Source organism: Cydia amplana, chromosome 17, assembly GCF_948474715.1.
Source record: "Cydia amplana chromosome 17, ilCydAmpl1.1, whole genome shotgun sequence".
Taxonomy (NCBI): domain Eukaryota; kingdom Metazoa; phylum Arthropoda; class Insecta; order Lepidoptera; family Tortricidae; genus Cydia; species Cydia amplana.
Genome location: NC_086085.1, coordinates 10,374,070 through 10,398,932, shown reverse-complemented (window position 1 = coordinate 10,398,932; position 24,863 = coordinate 10,374,070). Strand labels below are relative to the sequence as shown.

At 39.7% G+C, this 24,863-nt stretch overlaps 1 protein-coding gene across 3 annotated transcripts; it reads left to right on the top strand.

Annotated features, from left to right (window-relative positions):
* The first annotated feature begins 13,310 nt into the window (after positions 1 to 13,310).
* On the top strand, positions 13,311 to 24,600 carry LOC134656100 (transcriptional adapter 2B). 3 transcript variants are annotated; one of them, XM_063511618.1, is made up of 10 exons: positions 13,311 to 13,489; positions 13,602 to 13,661; positions 13,742 to 13,883; positions 15,378 to 15,595; positions 15,982 to 16,054; positions 17,402 to 17,555; positions 19,364 to 19,571; positions 22,482 to 22,555; positions 23,475 to 23,607; positions 24,433 to 24,600. In XM_063511618.1, exons 1-10 carry the CDS (start codon positions 13,379 to 13,381, stop codon positions 24,568 to 24,570), a joined length of 1,311 nt encoding a protein of 436 aa, XP_063367688.1. In that variant the 5' UTR covers positions 13,311 to 13,378; the 3' UTR covers positions 24,571 to 24,600. The 3 variants fall into 3 exon arrangements, with proteins under 3 accessions (XP_063367688.1, XP_063367690.1, XP_063367689.1); XM_063511620.1 differs by having other exon boundaries at positions 22,487 to 22,555; positions 24,433 to 24,560; XM_063511619.1 differs by having other exon boundaries at positions 19,364 to 19,622; positions 22,487 to 22,555; positions 24,433 to 24,560.
* Positions 24,601 to 24,863: the final 263 nt, after the last annotated feature.

Sequence of the window (24,863 nt, the reverse complement as noted above, 5' to 3'; positions counted from 1 at the left end):
TGTATAAGGTTCATATTTGGCTTACGCAAATATGACCACGTCTCTGAATTTCGCACCCAGCTCAAGTGGCTCCCTATTCGCCATCGCCGCAACTCTCATATTCTTGTTCTTCTTTATAATATTCTCTTCAACCCTACTAACCCCCTATATCTTAAACAGCGTTTCAGCTATCTTTCTTCTGTCCGGTGTGCGGAGAAACTTCTCCTTGCTCCACCATCTTCTTCATCAAAATTTTATATAAACTCTTTTACTTTTCGTGCTGTTCGGTTGTGGAATGCTTTGCCATTAGACATTAGACGTGCTAAATCCCTTCCCATTTTCAAATTTCTTTTAAAATCACATTACCTTTCGCTGCCTTAATTTTGCCTTTATTTATGCCTGTATAATATTTTATGTATGTATGTATATATGTATTTATTATATTTGTATTTATGTATTATATTAAAGTATGTAATGGTTTTCGTCTTGTTTTATTTTAATTCAATTTTTTTATTAAATGTATATCGGCACTACCCGTTCAATGTTGTTAGTCCTTAGTTTCCTGCTACTGAAAGGTTGTCTGGAAGAGATCGCTTCTTAGCGATAAGACCGCCTGTTGTTACCTAGCTTTTAATCTGTATTTAATTTCTGTGTATTTTTAATTGTATGGTGCACAATAAAGAATATTTATTCTCTTTATTTATTTTTGGTCTTAAGTTAGGTTATTTTATAATATGGATATAAAAATAAAATACAAAAACACTTACAAAAACAATACAAAATACTTATAAACATATTATAAAAAACCTAACCTAGGGTGCCGCCAGCAGCGGGGCAAGGCCCAAGCTGCCGGTGGTCAGGGCTGCAGAGAGAGGAACCGGCGGACTATCCGCGCCGTGTCCAAGATCACCGCCTTCTGCATCTGACCCTTGATCCAACCACCTAGCGAGAGTCTCTCAAGATGTTGGTCGAGACTCTTCGCTATTAGACCGTGCGCTGATACAACTATCGGGACAATGATCGTCGAATCAACATCCCACATGGCGGTTATCTCGTGAGCCAAGTCTAGGTACTTACTGGACTTGTCCTTCTCGGCTTTCACGAGATTCTCATCATGGGGGATGGTGATGTCAACGAGCACGGCCATTATTATTATTATTATATTATTGATGGAAATTTAATGCAAAATTATAGACATTCAAGAGCGGCTATCTCAAAAACTAAACAAGATACCTATCGAAAAACTCGACTGTATAAAACTTGTAGCAAATTTAATCAGCTTTCATTTTGTATAATGATCATGTCACAACGACGCATAGTATCTAAGATATTATAAGCGAAAAACCGAAAAATGGAACCTTCAAATCAAACCCCCCTACCCCCGCTCAAGGGCTACGGCCGGGGACTTTTGATATTTTCACCTCCTAACGAGAGTAACGAGTCCAAACAAAGTTACTAAGTTAAAAATGTGTCCCAAGCATTTCCCTCTGTACCTTTTCTTTGCCTGACCTAAATGTAGTCAATATGATGGGTGCTGATGCTGAAGGGGCGGCTACAGGGTCTGAGCCTAGGGCGGCAAAGACTGCAAATCCGCCACTGGGTGCCCTTCATACTAAATGCGTCGGGCGTAGTTCGACGTAGGTGGCGAACGACAATACCAGGCACCTCATACTAAATGCGTCGGGCATAGCCCGACGTACGTGTCGCACTGCAATGCCGGGCACCGAAGGTGCCCTCATACTAAAATAAATAAGTTTTTGGCAAAAATTTCATTTTTGGTACAAGCTTTTATAGCTGACTGTACTTTTCTTACGACAGACAACTAATACTCATCGAGACAATTCTATTAACCCCTAACACAATTAGGTTGCGTTGTTTCATCACAGAGTTCCTATGGCCACCTCCTGTCTCCATCATCAGATCAGCTCGATGGTACCATAATATTGCATTGTCACCCGACTTACAATGTCAAATAACATTGAGTTTTTCTTTATTGATTTAAAAGCCATTTAAATTATGAGTGGCCACCATAAATTACGGGGCTTACGGTCACGTGATCGCCTTACGCCCCTTACGGTCACGTAATCGCCTTACGCTGTCTCGAGTTTATCATTTTTTTCCCCACCTCAAAAAGTGCCCAGCGCCGCTAAAGAAGTTTTCACTTCAAAAATAAGTTCAAAAACTAAAACCCGACTACTGAAAAATTGCGCTCTTAAAAGTATGAAACAAGAAAAAAATTCATCTCGAAATCGCATTTAGAAAATATTTTATATTTATTATCTTTAAATTATAGATATTCAGAGGATAGCCGTGGTCGTATGCCACTATTCTTTAAACTTTAAAGCTTATGTTAGCTTAGTTATTTACTGCATTGTGTTGTTAAATGGGTAAGTGGCAAGTTTGATGCCACGAATATTCGGCAACTATTCGGCATTCGGCCTATTCGGCCACTTTGCCGAATATTCGGTATTCGACCGAATGTTGCCTACTATTCGCCCGAATACCGAATATCTGTTGCACCTACTTAAAAAGAAAAATTGCACAATAAAAATAATCAAAAACTATGTAGGTAAGGTATATTTAGAATGTGTTCTTGGAAAGTTGTTAAATACGAAGACCCTTTTTTGAGCATTTGTTGATTAAAAAATATTTGTGTCATGCCGAATATTCGGTATTCGGCCAAAACCACTATTCGGGGCATCTCTAGTATTAATATTAATATGTCTTTCCTATCACGAAACAATGATGTTCCGGACCTGTGGGAGGCGTTTGCCGAGCCGAAGACAATATATTGCCTTTTGACATTTTAATGCCTGTAGGGGCTACACCGAGTGGATGCTGCCCTTGCCCGTCATGGGACGCACGTGGAAGCAGCACCCGCCAAGGTGTATAAAGACTGAGATGCCACGAATATTCGGCAACTATTCGGTATTCGGCCTATTCGGCCTTTTTGCCGAATATTCGGTATTCGGCCAAATGTTGTCTACTATTCGACCGAATACCGAATATCTCTTGCCTCTAACTAAAAAGAAAAATTACACAAAAAAATACCAAATTTAGGTATAAGTATTTAATATTTAAAAAGTATTATTGGAAAGTTGTTAAATAGGAAGACCCTTTATTTAAGTATTTGTTGATTATGAAATATTTTATTTTTATCATGGGTCTGATTTCATTGACTCTAACCCTACATTCATTAGTCGAACGAAACGTTGTGCTTAGTTGGCGAACAGTTTTCATAATATTGTGACTCACAATGTTCGCATCTCATGCCGAATATTCGGTATTCGGCCAAAACCATTATTCGGGGCATCTCTAATAAAGACTATTGAGAGTTGATGGAATCTAAAATGGACTAGGCTAGGCTATTGGGTCAAAGCCATGGACTTACTGGGCCTACTGGGCTACCGCTATGCTATGGCATTGTAAACCAGACGCCTGCCTAATAAAATGGTATAGGTAATACAATTTTATTTCGGGCAGATGGTGACTTGCCCCCACGTACAAGGTGAGCCCCCACATTAAGCTACATCTAAGTTGACTCAAGCGCAACACCGATGCGAGGGCTGAGGGTAGAGAACTAGAGAGGTGTCACTGGACTTTAAACATACCTGTAGCCAACTTGCCACTTATGTTTTCACATCTACCCTCGAGAACGTAGATTTCACGACTCCACTCTGGACAGCCGGCTAAGGCAAGCCGGAGGCAGACAATCCTATTCTGTTATGTTGTGCTATTATAATTTAACCCTTTTTTTAAATACTGTAAAGATTGGGGGTGTCATTCTGAATCCCTAACAACGTTTGTCCTAAAGTCACTTGCCCTAACTGGTTTGTCCTAATGGGCACATGCCATAACGATCAATTGTCATAACGATTATTTTCTATAATGTAAGGTTCTGAAAAATGCTTAGGTTTTAGAACTTGCTGCCACAAAAGTGGGTTAGGTTAGGGTTCAACTGCGACCCTCGCAAAAAAGAAAATATGCATAATAACATTAAGATAAGTAATCAATATTAGGATAACCAAAATTAGGGTTTATAGTGTTAGGACAACTGATCATTATGACAAACAATATTAGGGAATGCATCGATAGGAGAAAAGACTTTAGGGATTTAGATATAGATCCAAGATTGGATTCCAGCGATAAAAAGTTTCTACTATAACTATTGCATACTGTTTAACAGTTGGAAAAGGTGAAAAAATATTTTATATTAACAAAAAATAATTTTCTCCAAATTAAATGTTATCTGGGGGCACGGCAGTGCCCCCGCCAAGTCGAGCAAAACAAAGAGGCACGGCCGTACCATCCTTCTCGAAGCGATTCAGGATTTCAGGCCATTTTCGACGTCCTGTAATTTTGTGCTGGCTGAATGGCTAAAGCTAGAACCCTGAATTTTCAGTAATCTATAGGGCTTAACATGCTTAAGATATATTCTCAAAAACATTCAATTTGAATTTGTAGTTTAAGAATTATTGTATGTGTCCCTTAATTGCGACACTGATTCACTCACTCACGATCATCATAATTCTAAGGTACTTCTAGCATACCCACAAGCTTCACATTTTAAACATAAGTAGTTTTCAGCTTATCAAGCCATAGAAAACCTAAAAATATTGCCATATCAGTCACGTTTTAAAGATCTAAGAGCTGCATAAGTAAGTTTGTAATCCCATATAAATATATGCTATTACAAAATTACTGTTGCAGTTCCTACAAATAGTAGGTAAAGTAAAGGTACACTACGATGTACGATGTGAGTATGAATGAAGATGTGTTTAGTTATGATATGTGTATACATAGTATGGGTATGAGTACCCGAAAAGAAGGACTGCCTACAAAAAGAGATGAGATCTCATCAAAAACATTACATGTAAAAAGGTGCAAGTCTCGCAACGCTTCTATACTACAAAAAAGTTTAAGATGTAAAATGTGAAACCAAGTCGGTTATTTTAATCAGTGCCAGGGGGTGTTAAAACCGTATCAATAAGATATCTTTAATTTGTAATACATAGAATGACTTGGCAATCGCACATAATGCTTTACTCGTACCGTATACTCACCGTACCGTACACTAAATATGTGTAATGCTCAAACTGCAATTAGCGCTAGCGTTATGTTCAATTAGAATTATTTTTAATAGGCGACGATGATCCTTATGTCATTATGCAGCCGTGCGATGGCCAAGTCATTATACGTATTACAAATTAAAGATATCTTATTGATACGGTTTTAACACCCCCTGGCACTGATTAAAATAACCGACTTGGTTTCACATTACATCTTAAACTTTTTTGTAGTAGAAGCGTTGCGAGACTTGCACCTTTTTACATGTAATGTTTTTGATGATTTGTTTGTTTGTAGGTAATTGTATTGTATTCGTTCACAAAATAATATATCATCAAAATGGAGGCCTGAAAGTTAAATTGATTACCTCAATATTGACTTAGTCCATAGTTTCCCAAAGTGGTCAATACCGCCCCCCAGTGGACGCTGAAGAGTTTCAGGGGGGCGGTAAGGGCCGCGGAAGCGATTGGGGGGCGTTCATGCTGCCCAGGGGGGCGCTTCCGCAAGTGAAAAAAAAAACTAAAATAATATTTAATACAAATAGATTTATACCTGAGTAGGTATACGGTTTATTTGTGTTCCTACCTAAAACAGCATTTTGAGGAATTAATTCTCAACAAGCTGGAAATCGTTTTAATACCTTCATTTGGTCCTAAAATAAATGCGTGTAATCAGAGTTTGCTCAATTCCAGGAGGTGTGCATAAATTTTGTGAACCTTGGAAGTTCAATTTTTCCTTGGATTTCCAAACCGCTCGATGTAGAAGGAACGATCAATTGGGATCAGATACTGGCGAAAAATTATTTCGGATTTTAACACAATTATGCCAAAAAAAAACCAACAACGGGTTGCACTCCGGGAGTGCCGACAGAAGTGAAAACTCAATGACTAGTCCAAAATGTCTGCAGCACTATGTATAATTGACCCATCCTGCATCCTCCTTTCTATTGAAAAACTTTAGTTCCGAAATTGCTGGTCAGTGAGCTTGTTTAAAATTCGAAATACAAATTTGTAGCGTTAATTGTTTAAAATTCGAATAGAAATTGTAAAGTTACCTTGCAGACTTCGCATCTAAATATATTTGGTCATGATATTTTGAGTTTTATTCACCAGTACTAGAGTTCATTTTATTAGCGATTTCATCGAGATGTACCTAGCTTTATTGATGTCGGGAACCCAGTGCACAAACCACGGGTCAAGCCTGATGACGTCACCTAATCTCAAGTGCTGCGCCAGCGCCGGCGCGCGGGCGGTGCCACGGGACAGTTCCTATCGACCCTTGACACGTGTAGACGCATTGATCTCCGATTATTAATTGTGATTACCTAATTAGTGATTCTGATTAGAGATTTGGCAATACAAGGATGTTGTTTATTGACTTTCGTGCAATTTATAGTGTGTCTCAGTTGAATCTAGACTGTTTTACTATCTCGAGGAACCCTAGGACTAATTAGTCATTAGGATGTCCACAAATAGACAATAATCTGATGATCCAGGCCATTCTGCGACATATTTGAGTGATATAAAGTTAGAATGTAACTGTGAGATACTCGTATTTCAGCCCGTACAAGATTAGAACCTTTTCCATGTAATGTCATTGAGTTTTTCTTTATTGATTTAAATACCATCTAAATGTGGCCATCTAAATCTTACGGTCACGTGATCGCCTTACGCTGTCTCGAGTTTATCATTTTTTCCCCACCTCAAAAAGTGCCCAGCGCCGCTAAAGAAGTTTTCACTTCAAAAATTGTGACACACTTTTATTTCTGACTGTACTTATTCTTATTTGCATGTCTATCTAGCGAGTACTTAATTCTTGCTTGAGACCTTTCTAATGAGCCTAACTCGTTGTGTTTGTGTTTTTCCATCGAGGAGTTCCTTTGGCTGCCTACGGACCAGGCATGTTGCGGATGTAGATTTTTTGACATCCGCGGATGCGGATGCGGATATTTAAAGGCTCACATCCGCGGATGCGGATGCGGATGCGGATGTCAAGATTAGGTACTTAGAAAAAGTCAAATATTAAATTTTTAGTATTTTTTTAATTAAAAAAAAACGAAACGTTTAGTATTTGAGCAAGAATATAGGTGCGTTATATTTAATAAACAGTAACTTGGCCGACTTTTCTGGATCTAGACGATTTCGTTATAGGTAATGACGAAATTACCCAGCACTTACGCCGCCGCTAAGACGTTCCTGTACCAACTTGTTCGACATCCGCATCCGCATAAGCTCCGCATCGATTTTATGCGGATGCGGATGCAGATGCGGATGTCGAAAATAATGCGGAAGTTCCGCGGTTGCGGATGCGGATGCGGATGTTCGCAACATCCCTGCTACGGACTGCATCATCAGATCACCACCCTGCTAGCATATTATTGCATTGGCACCGGAATTACAATAGTACTCCAAATTTCAACTGAATCAGATACTGGGAAGTTGTTCAAATTTTAGTTACAAGATCTAAAATTACAAATAAAAATAAAAATTATAAATTAAAAAAAAGACAAAACGCTTCAAGTCGTTCCTGGTGCAAAGGTGCCCATGATGCTCGCAGCATTACCACGCTGGATGGATCACCACGGACTAGGGTTACCAGATCGAAAGGCGCTATTATCGGGAAAAAATTAAAAAAAATCGGAATTTTGAGACTTAAGTCGGGAAAAAGAAAACATTCAAATTAAAGTACCTAATTGTATTAAAAACAACGATATTTTACATTATTGGCACTACGTAAACTGCTCTGCCCATAGACGTTTTTATAACGCTGATGCGCTCGACACGGGTCACTCGCTCGCTCGGCGACAGTTCGGAATTTGAAATTATTGTTTTATAACGTGCAGCTGTTTTTCGGGACATTAATTTCCACTTTGTCGGGAATCGGGAACACAGGCTAAAAATCGGGAGAATCCCGCCAAATCCCGACCATCTGGCAACCCTACCACGGACCTTTGCACGAGGAACGAGAACGACTCGGGGCCTTCCCCTTTCCGTCTGAGTCGATGTCCGAAGTCGCGTGTGAAGCGCTCCCCCAGCTACCCGCCGTTTCAACTGCGAAAGGGACGATTATGTAGGCAGGGGAGAGAGGATCATATTTTCGACGCTTCACATGCGCTTGTGTTTCCGCTGCCGCTCCGGCCACGCGTGAGGTACGGCTGACATGGGAGGCGGCGAAGGTACTGACGCACGTAGCGTCCCATACCAAACACCGCCCCCTTTCCCATGGTACCAAAGTCAGGCCATCAGGCCGTTTACCGTCAGTACGAGTGTATATGGCAATTGTCCAGAATAAAAAAAAACTTGAAAATAAACATACAGCAATACATATATAGCTGGTCAAGCAGATCTTGTCAGTAGAAAAAGGCGACAATTTGAAAAATGTAGGCGCGAAGGGATATCGTCCCATAGAAAATTTGAATTTCGCGCTTTTTTTTTACTGTCAAGATTTGCTTGACCAGCTATACTACAAAACGTCAAAAAGAAAACAGATTATTATAATATTATACAAAGAAATTATATATATAAAGTTTGATTTTTAAACCAATGGTCGTACTTACTTCTTGTAACTTGTGTGCAAAATTATAATTTGATACTACCAATTGCTTTTCGGTGAAGTAAAATATCAGCCATGAGGAAGACGGAGTAGCCACAATGAGCAATTTTTTTCTCCTCTGGGTTAGATGCCAGTGAAACAGGGAGCGATAGTGAAGAATGCGGCAAAATAAACATTTATAGTTAGTAGTTATTAATAGACTACTTTTTTATTTGACGCAACAGCAAGCTCATAGCCCCCTATGAGCAAATCTGTTAGGTGCAGGCTTAAGGGCTAATCCAGGGGGAAGCTGAGCGCAGGCGACTAGGTTGCATCTGCTTTTCAACCTATTCTCACTTTTACCTCAGGTCCTTTGATTTTCTTCTTCTTCCGGCCTTGTCCCATTTCTAATTGGGGTCGGCTCTCCTAATCCTCCAGAGATATCGTTTCTGGGTCGTCACTGGATCAAAATTGTTATTGGAGAGATCCTTTTTAATAACTGCATGACATCCATGTATTAGTAAGGAGTCTGCCACGTGGATTTGGTCCCGATATGAGGCCCGATAGGTCTTCTCATGACATGCCGTACCAGCGCAGGCGCGATTCTGTGACTGTCTTGTATTGGCCTGATCTTATAGCTTCCGCAGATGTAGACATTAGGCACTTTATCAAGCATTTCTGCCACATGCACTCTGTTCACCAGCTCAGGTCCTTTGATTAATAAAAATGTGACGTCCCACGGGTAAAGGTACCTTATGGCCGTTGGCGCTTACGCTATTATTAACGCCGCTCCGCCGCCGCGCGCTATTATTATTGCGGCGCTATGCGACGTAAGCGCCAGGTGCCATAAGGTACCTTTTGCCGTGGAACGTCACAAATAATAAATTACGGTAATATCGTAAGAACTAGTGCCTGTGCCATACGCTAAATTGGCCGCTATGCTTGCCTACTTAGTTGTTATTAATGTTGAATTTTTAATAGCATATAAGACATCAGCGGGCGGTGTATATTAAAATAATAATAATAATAATTTCAGCCTATAAACGTCCCACTGCTGGGCACAGGCCTCCTCTCATACGCGAGAGGGCTTGGGCTGTAGGCCCCACGCTAGCCCCATGCGGATTGGGGACTTCACATACACCTTTGAATTTCTTCGCAGATGTATGCAGGTTTCTTCACACTAGGGTTGCCCGATGGTCGGGATTTGGCGGGATTCTCCCGATTTTTAGCATGTGTTCCCGATTCCCGACAAAGTGGAAATTAATGTCCCGAAAAATAGCTGCACGTTATAAAACAATAATTTCAAGTTCCGAACTGTCGTCGAGCGCGTCAGCGTTATAAAAACGTCTATGGGCAGAGCAGTTTACGTAGTGCCAATAATGTAAAATATCGTTGTTTTTAATACAATTAGGTACTTTAATTTGAATGTTTTCTTTTTCCCGGCTTAAGTCTCAAAATCCCGAAAAATTTATATTTTTTCCCGATAATAGCGCCTTTCGATCTGGCAACCCTAGCTGCACGCCTCTAAAGCCCCCTCGACACTCGCGTTCGTGGCTTCGCATCGCGATTCACGCACATAGTCTAGATGGGGCTTAAAACAACCAAAATGGGAACCACATTCATGCATACGCCGACGACATCCTCCTAAATTGCACCACCACATCCAGGAGCTCCGAAACAAGACCATATCCTTCATAGACATGTATCCATTTGTGTCATTAAAACGCTTTTTTAACGCGCGTTGTAAAAGCGCTCATGAGTATGGGGCCTTAGCCCCCATTCGCACGGCAGCTTTTTCAACGCGCGTTAAAAAAGCGCTTGAATCTGTCCGCACTCTAAATTCGATTTAACAACCAAGGCATAAAGTTTAAAATCCAATAACGCTAGATAAAAAGCGCCACCGCTGTCATGTCAATAAATACACATGTATCCATTTGTGTCATTCAAACGCTTTTTTAACGCGCGTTGAAAAAGCTGCCGTGCGAATAGGGGCTTACTTCTTTTGCTAAGCCACCTCCATACTCTGGAGTCTGGAGGGGGCTATAGCTTGGCCGCACACCCACGGAATTTACATGTGCAAGCGAGACAGCGCTATGCATTTGTAGAGGGACGTCCCGTTCCCACCTGATATTCCGTACGGAAACCGAATGAAAATTCCGTGCTTGTGCGGCCAGGCTATCATATCCTTGAAATCTTTGCCGGAAAACATAATAGCCATAACACACTACCGCACCGCACCAAGGCCACGTTGCGCCGCAACAATATGTGAGAGCGAGAAAGAGATATATGTTTCTCGGTCTCACTTATGGGCGCGCAAAAATCGGTGCGGTGCGGTAGTGTGTTACGACTTGGGCTCAGTGCTGGGACCAATAATGTAAAGGCCCCAGTCATGAATCTAGTATTAAACAAGATTGGGCAAGAGTGGTAGGGATAACTGACAGAACGGGATAGTCTTATGTAACTTTCAGTAGGAGTAGCAGCGAAAGCGCTATTATTGTTTGTCCTTGTCACAGTCTCACATTTTTTTTATTCCCCACCATAATTTAGTTTGGATTATGGTAAGCAACGAATAAATTCGACCAATCATAGCGTCGCATTGCGTATGTTTTGTCCCTCACGGAGGCACGCGTAGACCACTTCTATAGGATGCTACCTGCTATGGCCCCAGTACACAATGGGCCATCGCCGGCCACTCCAAGGGACGCATTTATGCGTTAGAGGGAGCAAGTGATATTGCTATCTCATTCTACCGCATGGCTGCGTCCCTTGGAGTGGCCGGCGATGGCCCATTGTGTACTGGGGCCTTAAAATCTGGACCGCCTCTAAAGCCCCCTCCACACTCCCGTTCGCGTTTTCTCGCCGCGATTCACGCACATTGTCTGGAGGGGGCTTAAAACAACCAAAATGGCAACCACAATCATGCAATACGCCGACGACATCCTCCTAAATTGCACCACCACATCCAGGAGCTCCGTAACAAGACCATAATATCCTTCCACCAACTTCCACCTTAGGCCCCCTACACACTGCGAAATCGACTCCGCACTCGCGTTCGCGGCTTCGCGCCTCGATTCGCGCATGAGTGTGGAGGGGGCTTATGACAAAGAAATATATAGTTGGTCAAACCAAATTGTAAGTATAGGTGAACCAGGATCTATTGAGGGTGCGCCATGTTGCGGAATTTCACTGGAACTAATTTTTTCATACTACACTGAATTGTCACCCTATACATGAGAATAACAGCGCCCTCTTGACAATTATCATATATTACTGGTCAGGCTATACATAAAAGTGATAACACACTATCGCACCGCACCGCAACGCGACGTTGGTGCGTCGCACCCATAAATAAGAGCGAGAGACAGATATCTCTTTCTCGCTCTCACTTATGGGTGCCACGCACCAAGGTCGGGGGCGGTGCGATAGTGTGTTACCACAAAAAAATACTCATCCTATAAACTATACTCATCCTTTTCTTTTGGGTGCTAGTACTAGTGTAAGACAAAGACAGTATGATTCTCTCTATGTTTGAAATGAGACAGTCCTTTGACAAACTATAATTTATATACTTGGTCAACCAGATCTTGACAGTAGAAAAAGGCGGCAAATTTGAAAAATGTAGGCGCGAAGGGATAACGTCCCATAGAAAATTTGAATTTCGCGCCTTTTTTTACTGACAAGATTTGGTTAACAAGCTATAATACATCATAATACCAGTACAGTATTTGCTTTATTTTTTGCGCATGAAAACATTATTGAATCGTAAACTTAAAAATCGTCGTCCCAGCCCTAGAATATCACTCTATGTGTCAAATATTTATAGTCTGTGGTTTGCAGCGAAAAGTGGACGCCAATTATTGGGCTGTACATTCCTGGGTTGAGCAATCCCAGGTCGAGCATTATCGGTACGGGCCAATAATATGCGACCAATATTCGGCGTTCACTAAATGGATTCGTATTATTGGGTCGTGTATTATTGGGTTGAGCGTTATCAGGGTGTACAAGCTTGGTCCGTGCCAATAATATGAAGCCACTGTTTGGACAGGGCAATAATGTACAACCCAATAATTCGCGTCCATAAAAGTGGACGCCAATTATTGGGCTGTACATTCCTGGGTTGAGCATTAACCGGACTCGTTCGTTTCACAATTGATTTACTGACAGTTCATAAACTGTGTTGCAAGATTAGAAATTTATAACCTTATACCCCCAATGTAGACTCTCGCGCGAGCCACGAGACGAGCCGCGAGCCGCGCCACAAGACGCGAGTGTAAGCGGTGGCTCGCGGCTCGTCTCGTGGCTCGCAAGCTCGTCGAGCTAATATAATTTAAACACTAACGGCACGGCATAAGGTTTATAACCGAATGACAAGCCGAACGAGAGTGTAAGCGGTGGACTCGCGTCTCGTGGCGCGGCTCGCGGCTCGTCTCGTGGCTCGCGCGAGAGTCTAATTTGCCTATTAAAGGGATTTCCAGATGTAAAAGCTATAACGGACAGGTTTACCGGATTCAAAGAGTAGTATAATTGCACTATTTCTTTCTTGTTCTCACTAATAGCTGCGTCCTTTAATAATATTTTCCATTAAAAACATACAATGCAAAGTAAAATAGACTGAATTTAAAACGTAAAAACGCCTAAAAGATCTTTGGTACCCGTGTTAGGTCGTGCAAAAGCGACTTAATATTTTTAATCTGGTAACATTCCTGTCTAAATGTCTATGGCACAAGCGCAAAATGACTTTTGAGTGAGTAGGTGCTGAAGGATTGCCAACGATTGAATTTATTTTATTGTGTGATTGACCATGTCATTTTCGGATTTGTACGCCAAATATAATTGTACTTATTGTCAGGAAGAAATAAATGGTATTAGAGTAAGATGTACAGAATGCACAGATTTTGATATTTGCCTGCAGGTAAGCTTCAGATCCCAATGTACGTTTATCCCACGAAGTAACGTTTCAGCCATATTTGTTTATAGTTTTGGCGCAAATTTTGAAATCATACAAAAAACAAATTTATTTTCAGTGTTTTTCTTTGGGTGCTGAAATAGGATCTCATAAAAATGACCACGCATATCAGTTTATGGTAAGCACAGTAAATTTATGAACACTTTGTACATAATAAATATGCATTTACTGAACAGTTCTCACTTTTTATTCTAACAGGACTCTGGAGCATTTGGAATATTCTTAGGTCGAAGTAGTTGGTCTGCAAATGAGGAAGTAAGACTCTTAGATGCAATAGAGCAATTTGGTTTTGGTAACTGGGAAGATATTGCCAAGCATATAGAAACTAAAACACCAGAAGGTAAATATTGATACTACATTTATTTTTTAGAAGCATAAAGTATTGACAATTTTAACAAGGTGTTATAAAGTAGATCAGGGGCACACCTCGGACACTGGCGATCAAATGTATGAAACAAACGCGTTCCTACGCACACAGCCTAAGCTCGTGTAGGTGAATGCGTACCATGCTTGTGTGAGTGAGATAAGACATTGTAGGGTAACTGAGGTAACCGAGAGCGGGTCTCAGCGGGTGGGCGGCACTTTAAACGGGAGGCAGGGAGCGTCCATATTGTATGCTAGTACTCTTTATTATACTGTGTCAGGGGTCACCAAATGGCGGACCGCTGTCCGGATCCGGACTGCCAACCCATTTTATTTTTTTGCCTATTTAATAAACTCAATTATAAACGGACTCTGATCGTAATTTTATTTTAAGAACCAGAGGTCTGAAAAAAGTAATTGGTGATCCCTGAAGTAGACTAAAGTCAATGTGAGGAAGGCTAGCATATAAAATTTTTGGTTGGGAAGATCGTCATAGGGCAAGAACTCTTGTATATTCATATACAGGGTGGATTTTCTTTTTGGGTCAGTGAGGGCAGCTACCAGATCCCGTGCTGCTACGAGAAAACGGTCTAAGAAGACCTTCCCTCAATTTCAAATTAATGAAGATTGGCTTTTACAGATTTTGGAAAAAACATACAGGGTGCGAGAAAAAGGTCATTTTTGACAAACTTTTTTTTTTTGATGCCAATCGATCCCATTCCTATTAAGGATCAAAAGCTTGTATGGAACCAAAAAAAAATTTCCGGCTAGAAAAGCCACAAATCGAGGAAAACTTTTCCCATACAATTTGTATGAAAATGAAAACTTTTATTTTTCACATGCTATTTTTGTATGCCAATCGATTCCATTCCTATCCAGTATCAATAGTTTCTTTGGGGTCAACTTACGGTAATGTACTAAAAAGCCACAAATTAAAGAAAACTTTTTCCATACATTTACTATGGAGAACATGTGAAATTTAATTCACATTTTTCTATCTGGCCAATCAGTCCTGTTACATTTAAGGACCATAATACTGTATGAAGACATTGCTGTAGGACTGATGGGCGAGATAGAAAATTGAGAATAACATTTCACATTTTCCCCATAGTAAATGTATGGAAAAAGTTTTTATTAATTTGTGGCTTTTTAGTACATTACCGTAAGTTGACCCCTAGGACCTTTTTCTCGCACCCTGTATGTTTTTTCCAAAATCTGTAAAAGCCAATCTTCATTAATTTGAAATCGAGGGAAGGTCTTCTTAGACCGTTTTCTCGTAGCAGCACGGGATCTGGTAGCTGCCCTAACTGACCCAAAAAGAAAATCCACCCTGTATAATATGTGTACAGATGCATGAGTTAGGAGCAACAAAAGAGTTTATAGACGGTCATCCCCACATTGACCTTAGCCTAGTATTTTTATTTGTACTCCTTTGTACTTGTTGAATGCTTATTTTCATAATATATTTCAGAGGCCAAAGACGAGTATATAACTCGGTATTTAGAAGGCAGTATTGGACGAGCAACCTGGGGCAATGTGGAGAGCACTAGCCGACCCACACTGCTCTGCGCAGATAGAGATGAGGGTCCGCTCGGGCCTAGTGCAGTATCTCGACTGCCACCTCTGGCAGTGTCTGCCGAGGAGGCAACACAGCTTAGTTATATGCCCAATAGAGATGACTTTGAAAGGGTATGTGTATTGGCAGATAAACATGGAATATATATGTATATTTTGTAATAAAACTAAAGAAACATGTATGGATTTGAGGATTCGCTTTGTTAGGAGGTGACAAAGCCTGTAGCTGATTTGTTTTTGTGAGCACTTGACGAAGCCTGCTTTGCTGATCGCAAACTATAAATGGACTTGTTTTTTACTGTTAATGTAAATTGTATTTGGAAGTAATAAAACAAAAATAAATATTTACCAACAAAAAAAAAATTGATCAATCAAATACCATAATGTAATGAAAATCGCTTGTGAGTTCTCGGATCGTCTAAATGAGGCCCTAGTCTCAGCGAACTGTCCATATTCAATACTTGGAGGAATCACAGTGTAACATTATAAATCTTTTGTAGGAACATGACCACGAGGCAGAACAGCTGATATCAACTCTATCCATCAGCCCTGAGGATGATGAGTTGGATGTTGGTAAGTGCATGCGGTATTTATTTTATTACCTATGTAAGTAACTACTACCCAAGTACCCATAGCACAGAATAAATAATAGTACTAAGTATAGAAGACTCACTCTCTAACAAAACGCGTCTGTTACGATCAGCACAGATATGGCCGCTAGGTGGCGACAGCGCCACGCGCGGCTTATGGCTTTCCCCAAAATTGGGGCGGAACGGATGTACTTTTAGCTACCTGTAGCAAAGCGACGAAATCGCGGAGTGAGCCACGCCTGCCCATAGCAACACTTTAACTGACCACCAGTGGACTCTATGCAATAAGGTTTACAAATTGTCAGTAATATTTGGCAAATTAGGGCAAATCAGCCGCTGGCCGAGCAGGTGCAGTGAATGTGTTAACAGTGTGGATGGTGATGAATAATGTTGGAATTCTATTTTTTGGGAATCTGTTTTTACTCAACTATGGCAACCCAATTTTGGCAGTCCATCTTAGCGTCGAAAATTTAATGATTCTGATATCATTTGATACATTTTGCAAACCAATTTTAGAATGTATATAGATTTTTCCTTATTTCTGAACTACACATTTCATTACATACTCATTATAAATGTTATCATTATTTTCCTATCTATGACTCAGCATCCAAGTTCAGTAGCTAAAAATAAAACGTACAAAGTTCACTGGCTTACAATAAACCTAATACATAATTATATATAATTCTGTATAACAGCATCATTAAATTGCCGATATCAGGAACGTTTGTGCGCGTCATAGTTTCGTGTGAAAGTAGGTTAATATGTATTTATTTATGTATTGTCATTGTCAAGCGATATTTTTGGTAGGTATGCAATAATTACTTTGCGTGCTTAGGCAGCATGCAATTTTTTTCCTATTTTATTTTTTTCTATAAACCTCCAGTCCAGACTCCAGACTCAGGGTTTGCCACAGAGCAATGGAACGCAGCACACTGGGTGTTCGTAGAACCGACCGTATTAGAAATACACACTAATAGGCTAATTAAAAAAAAACCCCGGTATATTTGTAGTAGTGTCAATACGGATAAGTGTGGCTGGTCGTCATATTGGGCCTGTTTACCCATTCATTAGTGATTGCGAGTTCATATAATGTATTTGCACACACTACGAACACAATGGGACTAATGGGGGTCAATCGCTAATTCCTAAAGCCCTTTGACCTGATGGTCTCTTCAATAGGGATCAAATGATTTTGATCCCTATTGGAAGCGAGACCTTGTATAATTGAAGACCTTGTATGGTTGTGTGAGTGTATAGTTGTGTGTTGTGTTGTGTGTAAAGTAGTTTGGGTCTATGGCAGTGTTCACACGTTTTCATAAATTTCCAGCCCTGAAGTTATCTCAAGTGGATCTATACACGCGTCGTCTGCGCGAGCGCACGCGGCGGAAGCGGCTGGTGCGCGACTACCAGCTGCTCTCAGTATTCTTCAACAACCAAAGAAACAGGCAGAAGCTGCTCTCCAAACTAGCCAAAGAGAAGAAGTGAGTAGTCTAGAAGTAGGTAGTCTGGAAGAATTGGGTACTTTCCTCTACTTAAAATAAATTAATTCACACAGTGCACGAAATAAAGCACCAGATAATTATTAGAAAAACATAGATAGCAGTTATTTTTAAATACTATTTCTATTTAATAAATTGGATTGAAATATAAAAAGTAGGTGAGTTGACCGTGACGTCATTACACACGTTTTCATATAAATTCCGTATTAGAAAATCGTTTTGACAGTTCTAAAAAAGAAGCTGATTTGACTAATAGGAAAGTAGCCAATTAAGTGGAGTCCAGACGAGACAATTTTTCGCCAATCTGATGAAATTGTCCGATCGAATCAGGCCGTTCGGACGCAAACGCCAATTTGATTTCCCGATCAAAACAGCAGGTGCGGACACAAAAATGCCAATTTTCGAAGTTAGTATCTATGGAATGCAAATTGGTGATTAAATTTGTGTATTACGTGTGGACGCTAGATGAGATTGGTGCCAATTATTTTCCTGATCAAATCGGTCGATTTGCCCAGCTCGTCTGGACTCTACTTTAGGCAGATTACTCTTATGTCTGCTCCAAAGAGTAAAATATTTGAAAGATGACAGAAACGGAACCTTTTTTGAGTGCGCCTTTTCATAATTAACTGGGGTTCCTTTTAGAAACGAAAAAAAAAAACAATAGGGTACTTAAGACTTAGAGGGGTCTTTACTTTGGGTTAGTTATACTTTAATTGGCCTGTTATGATAGTAGTTGAGGATAAATACTATTTGTTCTTGCTCAATCTCCATTTACTGCTGCTAAAGGCTTTGTTATAAGCCTTGTTGAGCTTACTGTGGGAGTGGGACTAGTATAATCACAGACAAGACATCCTCTAGACTGAGCATAGTAACGCTACTCCCTCTGCCACTTATATGGTAGTTTTACTCCATCTTCGAGTCAATCCTGTGCCGTGATTGGTCCGTGTCTTTGAACGGACCAATCACGGCACGGGACTCGCTCACCTCGTCCCCCCGCACCCCCGTATTTTAGCAGCATCGGTTTCATGAAATAATTGCTCTAAACTCAGTCTAGAGGATTCTTAGTCTATGAGTATAATTCATCGGAACATCCACTTTCGTTTAATAACGATAACATTCAATTTACAAAGTAACTCCTTTCCGAGTTAGAAATTGCAAGTAATACATTGGTTTTCGGCGGATAATACCTTGGTCGCTACCTATAAAAAGTCTTCCCATAAAACAGGAGACCAAGGTTTAAAAGGTGAAAAAAAAAAACAACGGGTTGCACTCAGGGAGTGCCGGCAGAAGTGAAAACTCAATCACTATTGCAAAATGTCTGCAGCACTGTATAATTGAGGTTAACGCCATCTAGCGTTATTTCGTCGCATTACTTGAAACCCCTAAGCACATCACTGTTAGTACTCGAGTTATGTTATATAATAGAGGGAAACTCACTAGATGGCATTTAAATCAATAATGAAAAACTCAATGACATTGAATAACAGTTTTTCGATCAGGTCACGTGTCCGTCTTACGTCATACGGTCACGTGACACCTGTTACGAGTTTTTTTTTTAAGCCTAGTTTAATTTAATGTGACCATGGTTCAATTTGGCATTGGATCTATTGTAAAATATTTATTTTAAGTATGTTCCACTATATATGTACAATATAATCATGAATCGTTATTATAGATTAGTTAAGGTAGAGTGTAATCTTAGATTAAGTACAATCATATTTTTTCCCCATCACAAAAAGTGCACAGCGCGGCTAAAGAAGATTTCACTTCAAAAACGTCGTATGTTGCAGAGAATTCACCGAGCGCCTCCGCTGGACCGCCCAATTCTACGGTCGCGCGGAACACGCGGCCGTGGTAGGCGGGCTGTGGCGCGAGCGCGAGTTGCGCGTGCGCCTGGCTGAGCTGCACCGCTACCGTCTCGCAGGGGTCACGCGCCTCGAAGAGTGCGCGCACTACGAGCAGCACGCCGCGCAACGCAAGCCGCACGCGCAGCACGACGTGAGAACACGACTCTATGCTTTATGCCCCAGCACACTCATTCAGTTTTGGGTTCGTTTTGGAGACTTTTTTTTATTATTTGGTCACGTCGTACCACTGACAATCCAACCTCTAGACTGAGCTTAGGCCGATTCTTTCATGAAACCGATGCTGCCAAAAATACGGGGGTGCGGGGGGACGAGGTGAGCGAATCCCGTGCCGTGATTGGTCCGTTCAAAGACACGGACCAATCACGGCACGGGATTCTGACACTTTGACTCGAAGATGGAGTAACGCTACCGTATGTGTGGCAGAGGGGGTAGCGCGACTATGCTATGTCTAGAGGTTGGATTGTCTGTGCGTCGTACGCTGCGTACTGGCATGGTGTATAACCTCTAGCCCACCAGAGACCTATAAACAGGTCTCCTGTTCCATTCTAATTTGAACTGTGTTGACAAAATAAAATTTCATTTTGATTGGCAAGGTTTGACGTATAGGCTAGAGGATAAAGAAGTAAGTTTTCTGTACATTGTGATATTGTATGCGGCGTATGATACGGAGACCAAGGTCTAGACTTACATTGATCTCTTATCAGATTTTTTTTGCGATTTTGCCCCGATGGTTATATGAGCCTCGTAAGTTTGTCGGTCGAAGTATAAAACTAGATGATTAAGTGGAAATATTACCTATCGGTAGCTCAATCATATTATAACATGTCATAACTATAAATATTACACAAATCCTTTAAGTTTGGTACACTACTTGAATGCGTGGACTCTTAATTTTAATACAATACGCCATTATCAACACATGCTTCTATAAATATAGTATAAAATTATTATAAAATTTCACGGACAAAAATATATTTCAATTTCAAGAAATTTTTACGTTATTTTGCATTACACATACCTGCTACGACTGATAAATGTGGAACTTTTTATGGCCTTCTCGAGAGTTGATAAGCCTTGAACGATCGCTGGTATGCCGTGCATGTTACACACTTTTAGTACAAATCAATTTCCTTTTCCTAATATAGATTGAAATGTGAAAGTGCATTTATTAAAATTGATAAGAGATCAATGCTACTGAAGGATAAACCTCGAAAGTACCCTTTTTGACTTGATGGACATTTTTTTACACACATTATTAACTCAAGTCATTCCTTCCTCACTACAAATCGATCATGTTGCATTTCCAGTTCTATCTTTCATTTAAATTAAGACTACATATGACTCTGCTAACGAATCCAACAATCATTCATCATAATCAATCATATATTTCCATTTTTATGACTAGAAAACATTCCGCATGCGTAATTAAATCATTATACCATAAGCTTTCGCTTTGCAGCCTAATGGTAGTGGCGGATATTAATAGCCTTATCTTTTTGTACCATTCTTGACATCCAGAGCAAAAGTCAACAGTGTTTAGCATGTACAAATATCATACAATGACAGTTTCTGTTAAATAAGAAATAACACAACTGGTTGCGTTGTAATATTACATTGTGTGATAGCACACTTTGTTGTAAGATCGAATACATATCAGCTGTTAGTGTTACGAAGTCTTATTAGTCAGATATATGAGGATTTACATCCATATCTTTATAACTAAAAAGAAATAGGTGTATATTCTCTGCTAATTCCCCAATTGCCATATTTAGCTAATTAGTTTCTAGTAAAACAGATACAACTAGTATTTAGTAATAATAAATCAATATCTTTTTTAATAAACAATAGTTACTTAAAATCTATAATCATATTTAAGTTAGCAGATGAATATTGCATGTTATTATGTAATCATGCATGACAAAATAAAAAAAACATTATTTAAATAAAAAATAAAAAAAATTAAATGTATCTTGTGTGTGAGATAAACCACTTCTGTTCATATTAAGCTTTATATTATTAATGCGAATAAACTAATTTGTGTTATTTTTTAATTTAAGGCTTATTAATTATTTTTAATTATCCTGTTATCCGTGTGATCGTTTAGAGGGGGGCTGGGGGTAAGGAAAATATCACAAATAGGCCAAATATGATCACATGATTTCTGGACGACCCCAAATGAAGAACAAAAGTGGATTATGTCGAGTGTCAGGGCCGTGTATAGAATTAACAGATCATAGGGCTCCTGTCGCTCCATTGGATAATATTTCACTAATCTGTTTACCTATCGTTAAAAACGAAACCAACCGTACGTCAAAATTGTATGACTGTCGAAGAGCAGGTTTTTTATTATTTCTCGTTCGCATAAATAACCCAGTTATAATATTTATTTCATTTTTTAATTTTAAAAAGCAGAAACGTCTGCGATCGATGCTATTAAGCTTAGAATAAATTTAAAAGTGGAAAAATTACTGCCTTGGGTGAGACTTGAACTCACGGCCTCTGGATCGATACTCCAGCGCTCTGCCATCTGAGCCACCAAGACCTCGTCCATAGCCAGCAAATCTTTCCACCATATGGGTCAAGGGGACCCGAGCGACATCTACCGTAAGAGCGTACCCAAGACAGTAATTATTCCACTTAAAAAAATATATATATTTATTTCATTCCTATGGCTTCATCGGACAAATTATGTACCTTATGCGGTTGCTATAACGTACTTTTTGCTATCGTGTCACCGTTTCACTCTGGTATTGGTATGTAAGGTAGATATGATCGGCAGTTAGGTAGAATATTTCGATTATTTCTCTGTTTCCGCTAGGTTGTCTGGAAGAGATCGCTCTTTATCGATAAGACCGCCTGTTATCTGCCTCTACATTTAATTAATTGTTCTTTTCTTTTGTTAGTTTTTTACTGAGGTGTGCCAATAATATCTATCTATCTAATATGCTAGACTATGTGAATGGTTGTACACGGCCCTGGCTGTTATTTTGGTGTCGTCGCGTGGTTGGGTTTGATCTCGTATAACGGTTGTCTTCGCCAGGGCAGCAGTGGGTGCCCGGACAGCAGTCAGACAAGAGAAGCAACCCAGACCAGCACGCTGCTGCAAAGAAAAAGGTACTCTATTATACAATACGTAGGTGCATTTGAATGAAATATTACCATACATCTCGCTAAGTCATAATTCATAATTCTTTATTGCAACCATGGTATTACAAGGTGTTCTTATGTTACTTAGTACATTCATGGACCCTACTAGGGCGTGGCAACATTAATAACTATTTAATCTAAGTATAACTAATATATAACATAATATTTCCAACAATTCGCATAAAAACTAAAACAGTTAAGCACCGTCTAAAACTAGAGCTTGAGCTAACTGTCCATAAACTCTAGTAGAGTATATGGACATTCAATCATTAGGTATGATTTTAGTTTATTTACGAAGGTAATATGTAGAATGAATGATATGAGAGGCATATTAGTCTCTTATTTATTGAACTTATCTCTGATGTTTAGAGCGTAACATAATTGAAACTCAAATTGCTAATTGAACCCTTAGTCCCGGAAAAAACTAGCTTAGGGTGGTATTCCACCTGTCCAATTTCTTTGTCCAATGTGAATTGCATCTCACTCTCTCATTAAGCAAGATGTGAGACGCGAATACACATTGGACCAATATATTGGACAGATGGAATACCATCCTTAAGTTGAAATCGATATTTTCTAGCTTTTAATTTTATGGAACTTGGGTTTTTTTATCAACTTAAACGTCTAACGTCCTGAATACTAGGGTTGTCGATCGGTCGACACAATAATAGCTAATACCTAAATGTAAGTATCTGTAAATATGATTCCAGTAGTACTTACTTTTCAAATTGCTTAAAAATATGTAGAAAAAAGTCAAGTGATGTCTTTCTTCCTTCTCCGAGTTAGTTGGGTGCGAATTTAACTGCCAAGCAACGTTAACTTCAAGCAAACATTGTGTATATATTCTTCTCGTGTCATCTTATCTAAATGGACACTGGTTGAACAGAGACGGAGAAAGGGGCTCAAGTTCCACCAGCCCAAAGTGCACACGGGACGGAAGTACCGCATGTGGATGCTGCAGAAAGAGCTCATGCAGCGGCGGATGCTCGAAGCGGCTGCTGACAACTAATGAGATACAGGTAACTCTAGAATACAGATAACCTATAGTTGGTTTTTTTTTGGCATTAGAAAGAACTCCACAGAAGCCAGCGTGCAGTTTTTATCAGGCTCTTTAATTGTTAATTATTATTGAATTATCTAATGTAGCATGGTAAATAATAAATACATATAATTTACTTCAAATTATTACCGCTAAAAGTGCCGGATTTGGAACCACAAGCTTACTTCTGCGAAGTTCTTTCTAATGGTAAAAAAAACGAACTATAGTATTGGTTAGTTAATATGCAGACGTAATAAATTAGGCCTTAATTCTAACACATTATTTGACAATATTTTTTTACCACACCAACTGGTAAAGGCTCTCTTGATTGTTCAAAAACCGATAGCAAAGTTGCATTTTATTCACATGTGAGGCAAAGTAATCAAATGCAAATTTAGAGTTGTTTTCTTATGTTTTGAATAGATATTTAATAACATTTATATGAATTTCATTTGTTTTTTTTTGATATCTTACAGTTAATGTTTTCTTTGGGTTGGTGTAGTGTGTGGTGAAAAAATGTGTGTTTCACTCGGGGGAAAATTTTGTTTAACCCTCGCAACGCTCAAGATTCCAATTATGGAATCTTTCGCTTGCTCGGGTGTCAATATTAGCACGAGCTGTTAAAAATGAACTTTGCCCCCTTGTAAAACAAATAACTATTGTGGGGCGCTTCTCTTGTAAAGTCATCATGGTAGTCATTTCCAAGGTTTTAGTACTATGACAATATACGAACTCTCCCCGTACTCTGGATGAATTTTACCTCCTTTGTAAAATACGCGTTTTTGTAACTAATATTTTGTTGCAGCTCTGCTCGGCATTGAACCTGGCGCCCACCCAGTACGTGACCATGAAGGGCGTCCTTTTACGGCGCCCGCCCACACACGACTCCGACCTCGACGTGGCCGTGCGCCACTACCTTCAGCGGGCCGGCTGGGTGCACTAGCGTAATATACACAAACATATACAAATATAGGAGACTAGGGCACATTAATTCTTCAGTTTTTGCGCATTAGACTGTCGCGTAGAATAGCCGAGCGCGCCCAAACAAGTAAATGCAATATCAGGGTTCGAAAGGATAATTATCAATGATAGTTATCTATTATTAATGATAGTTATCTTGATAATTATCGTGATTTTTACGCCTGATAATTATCGATTTGATAATAACCTAAAAATTTAAAACCTGAAATATAAAAAACGTCCAATTTTTGTTTTTTACTACCAAAGATTCAAATA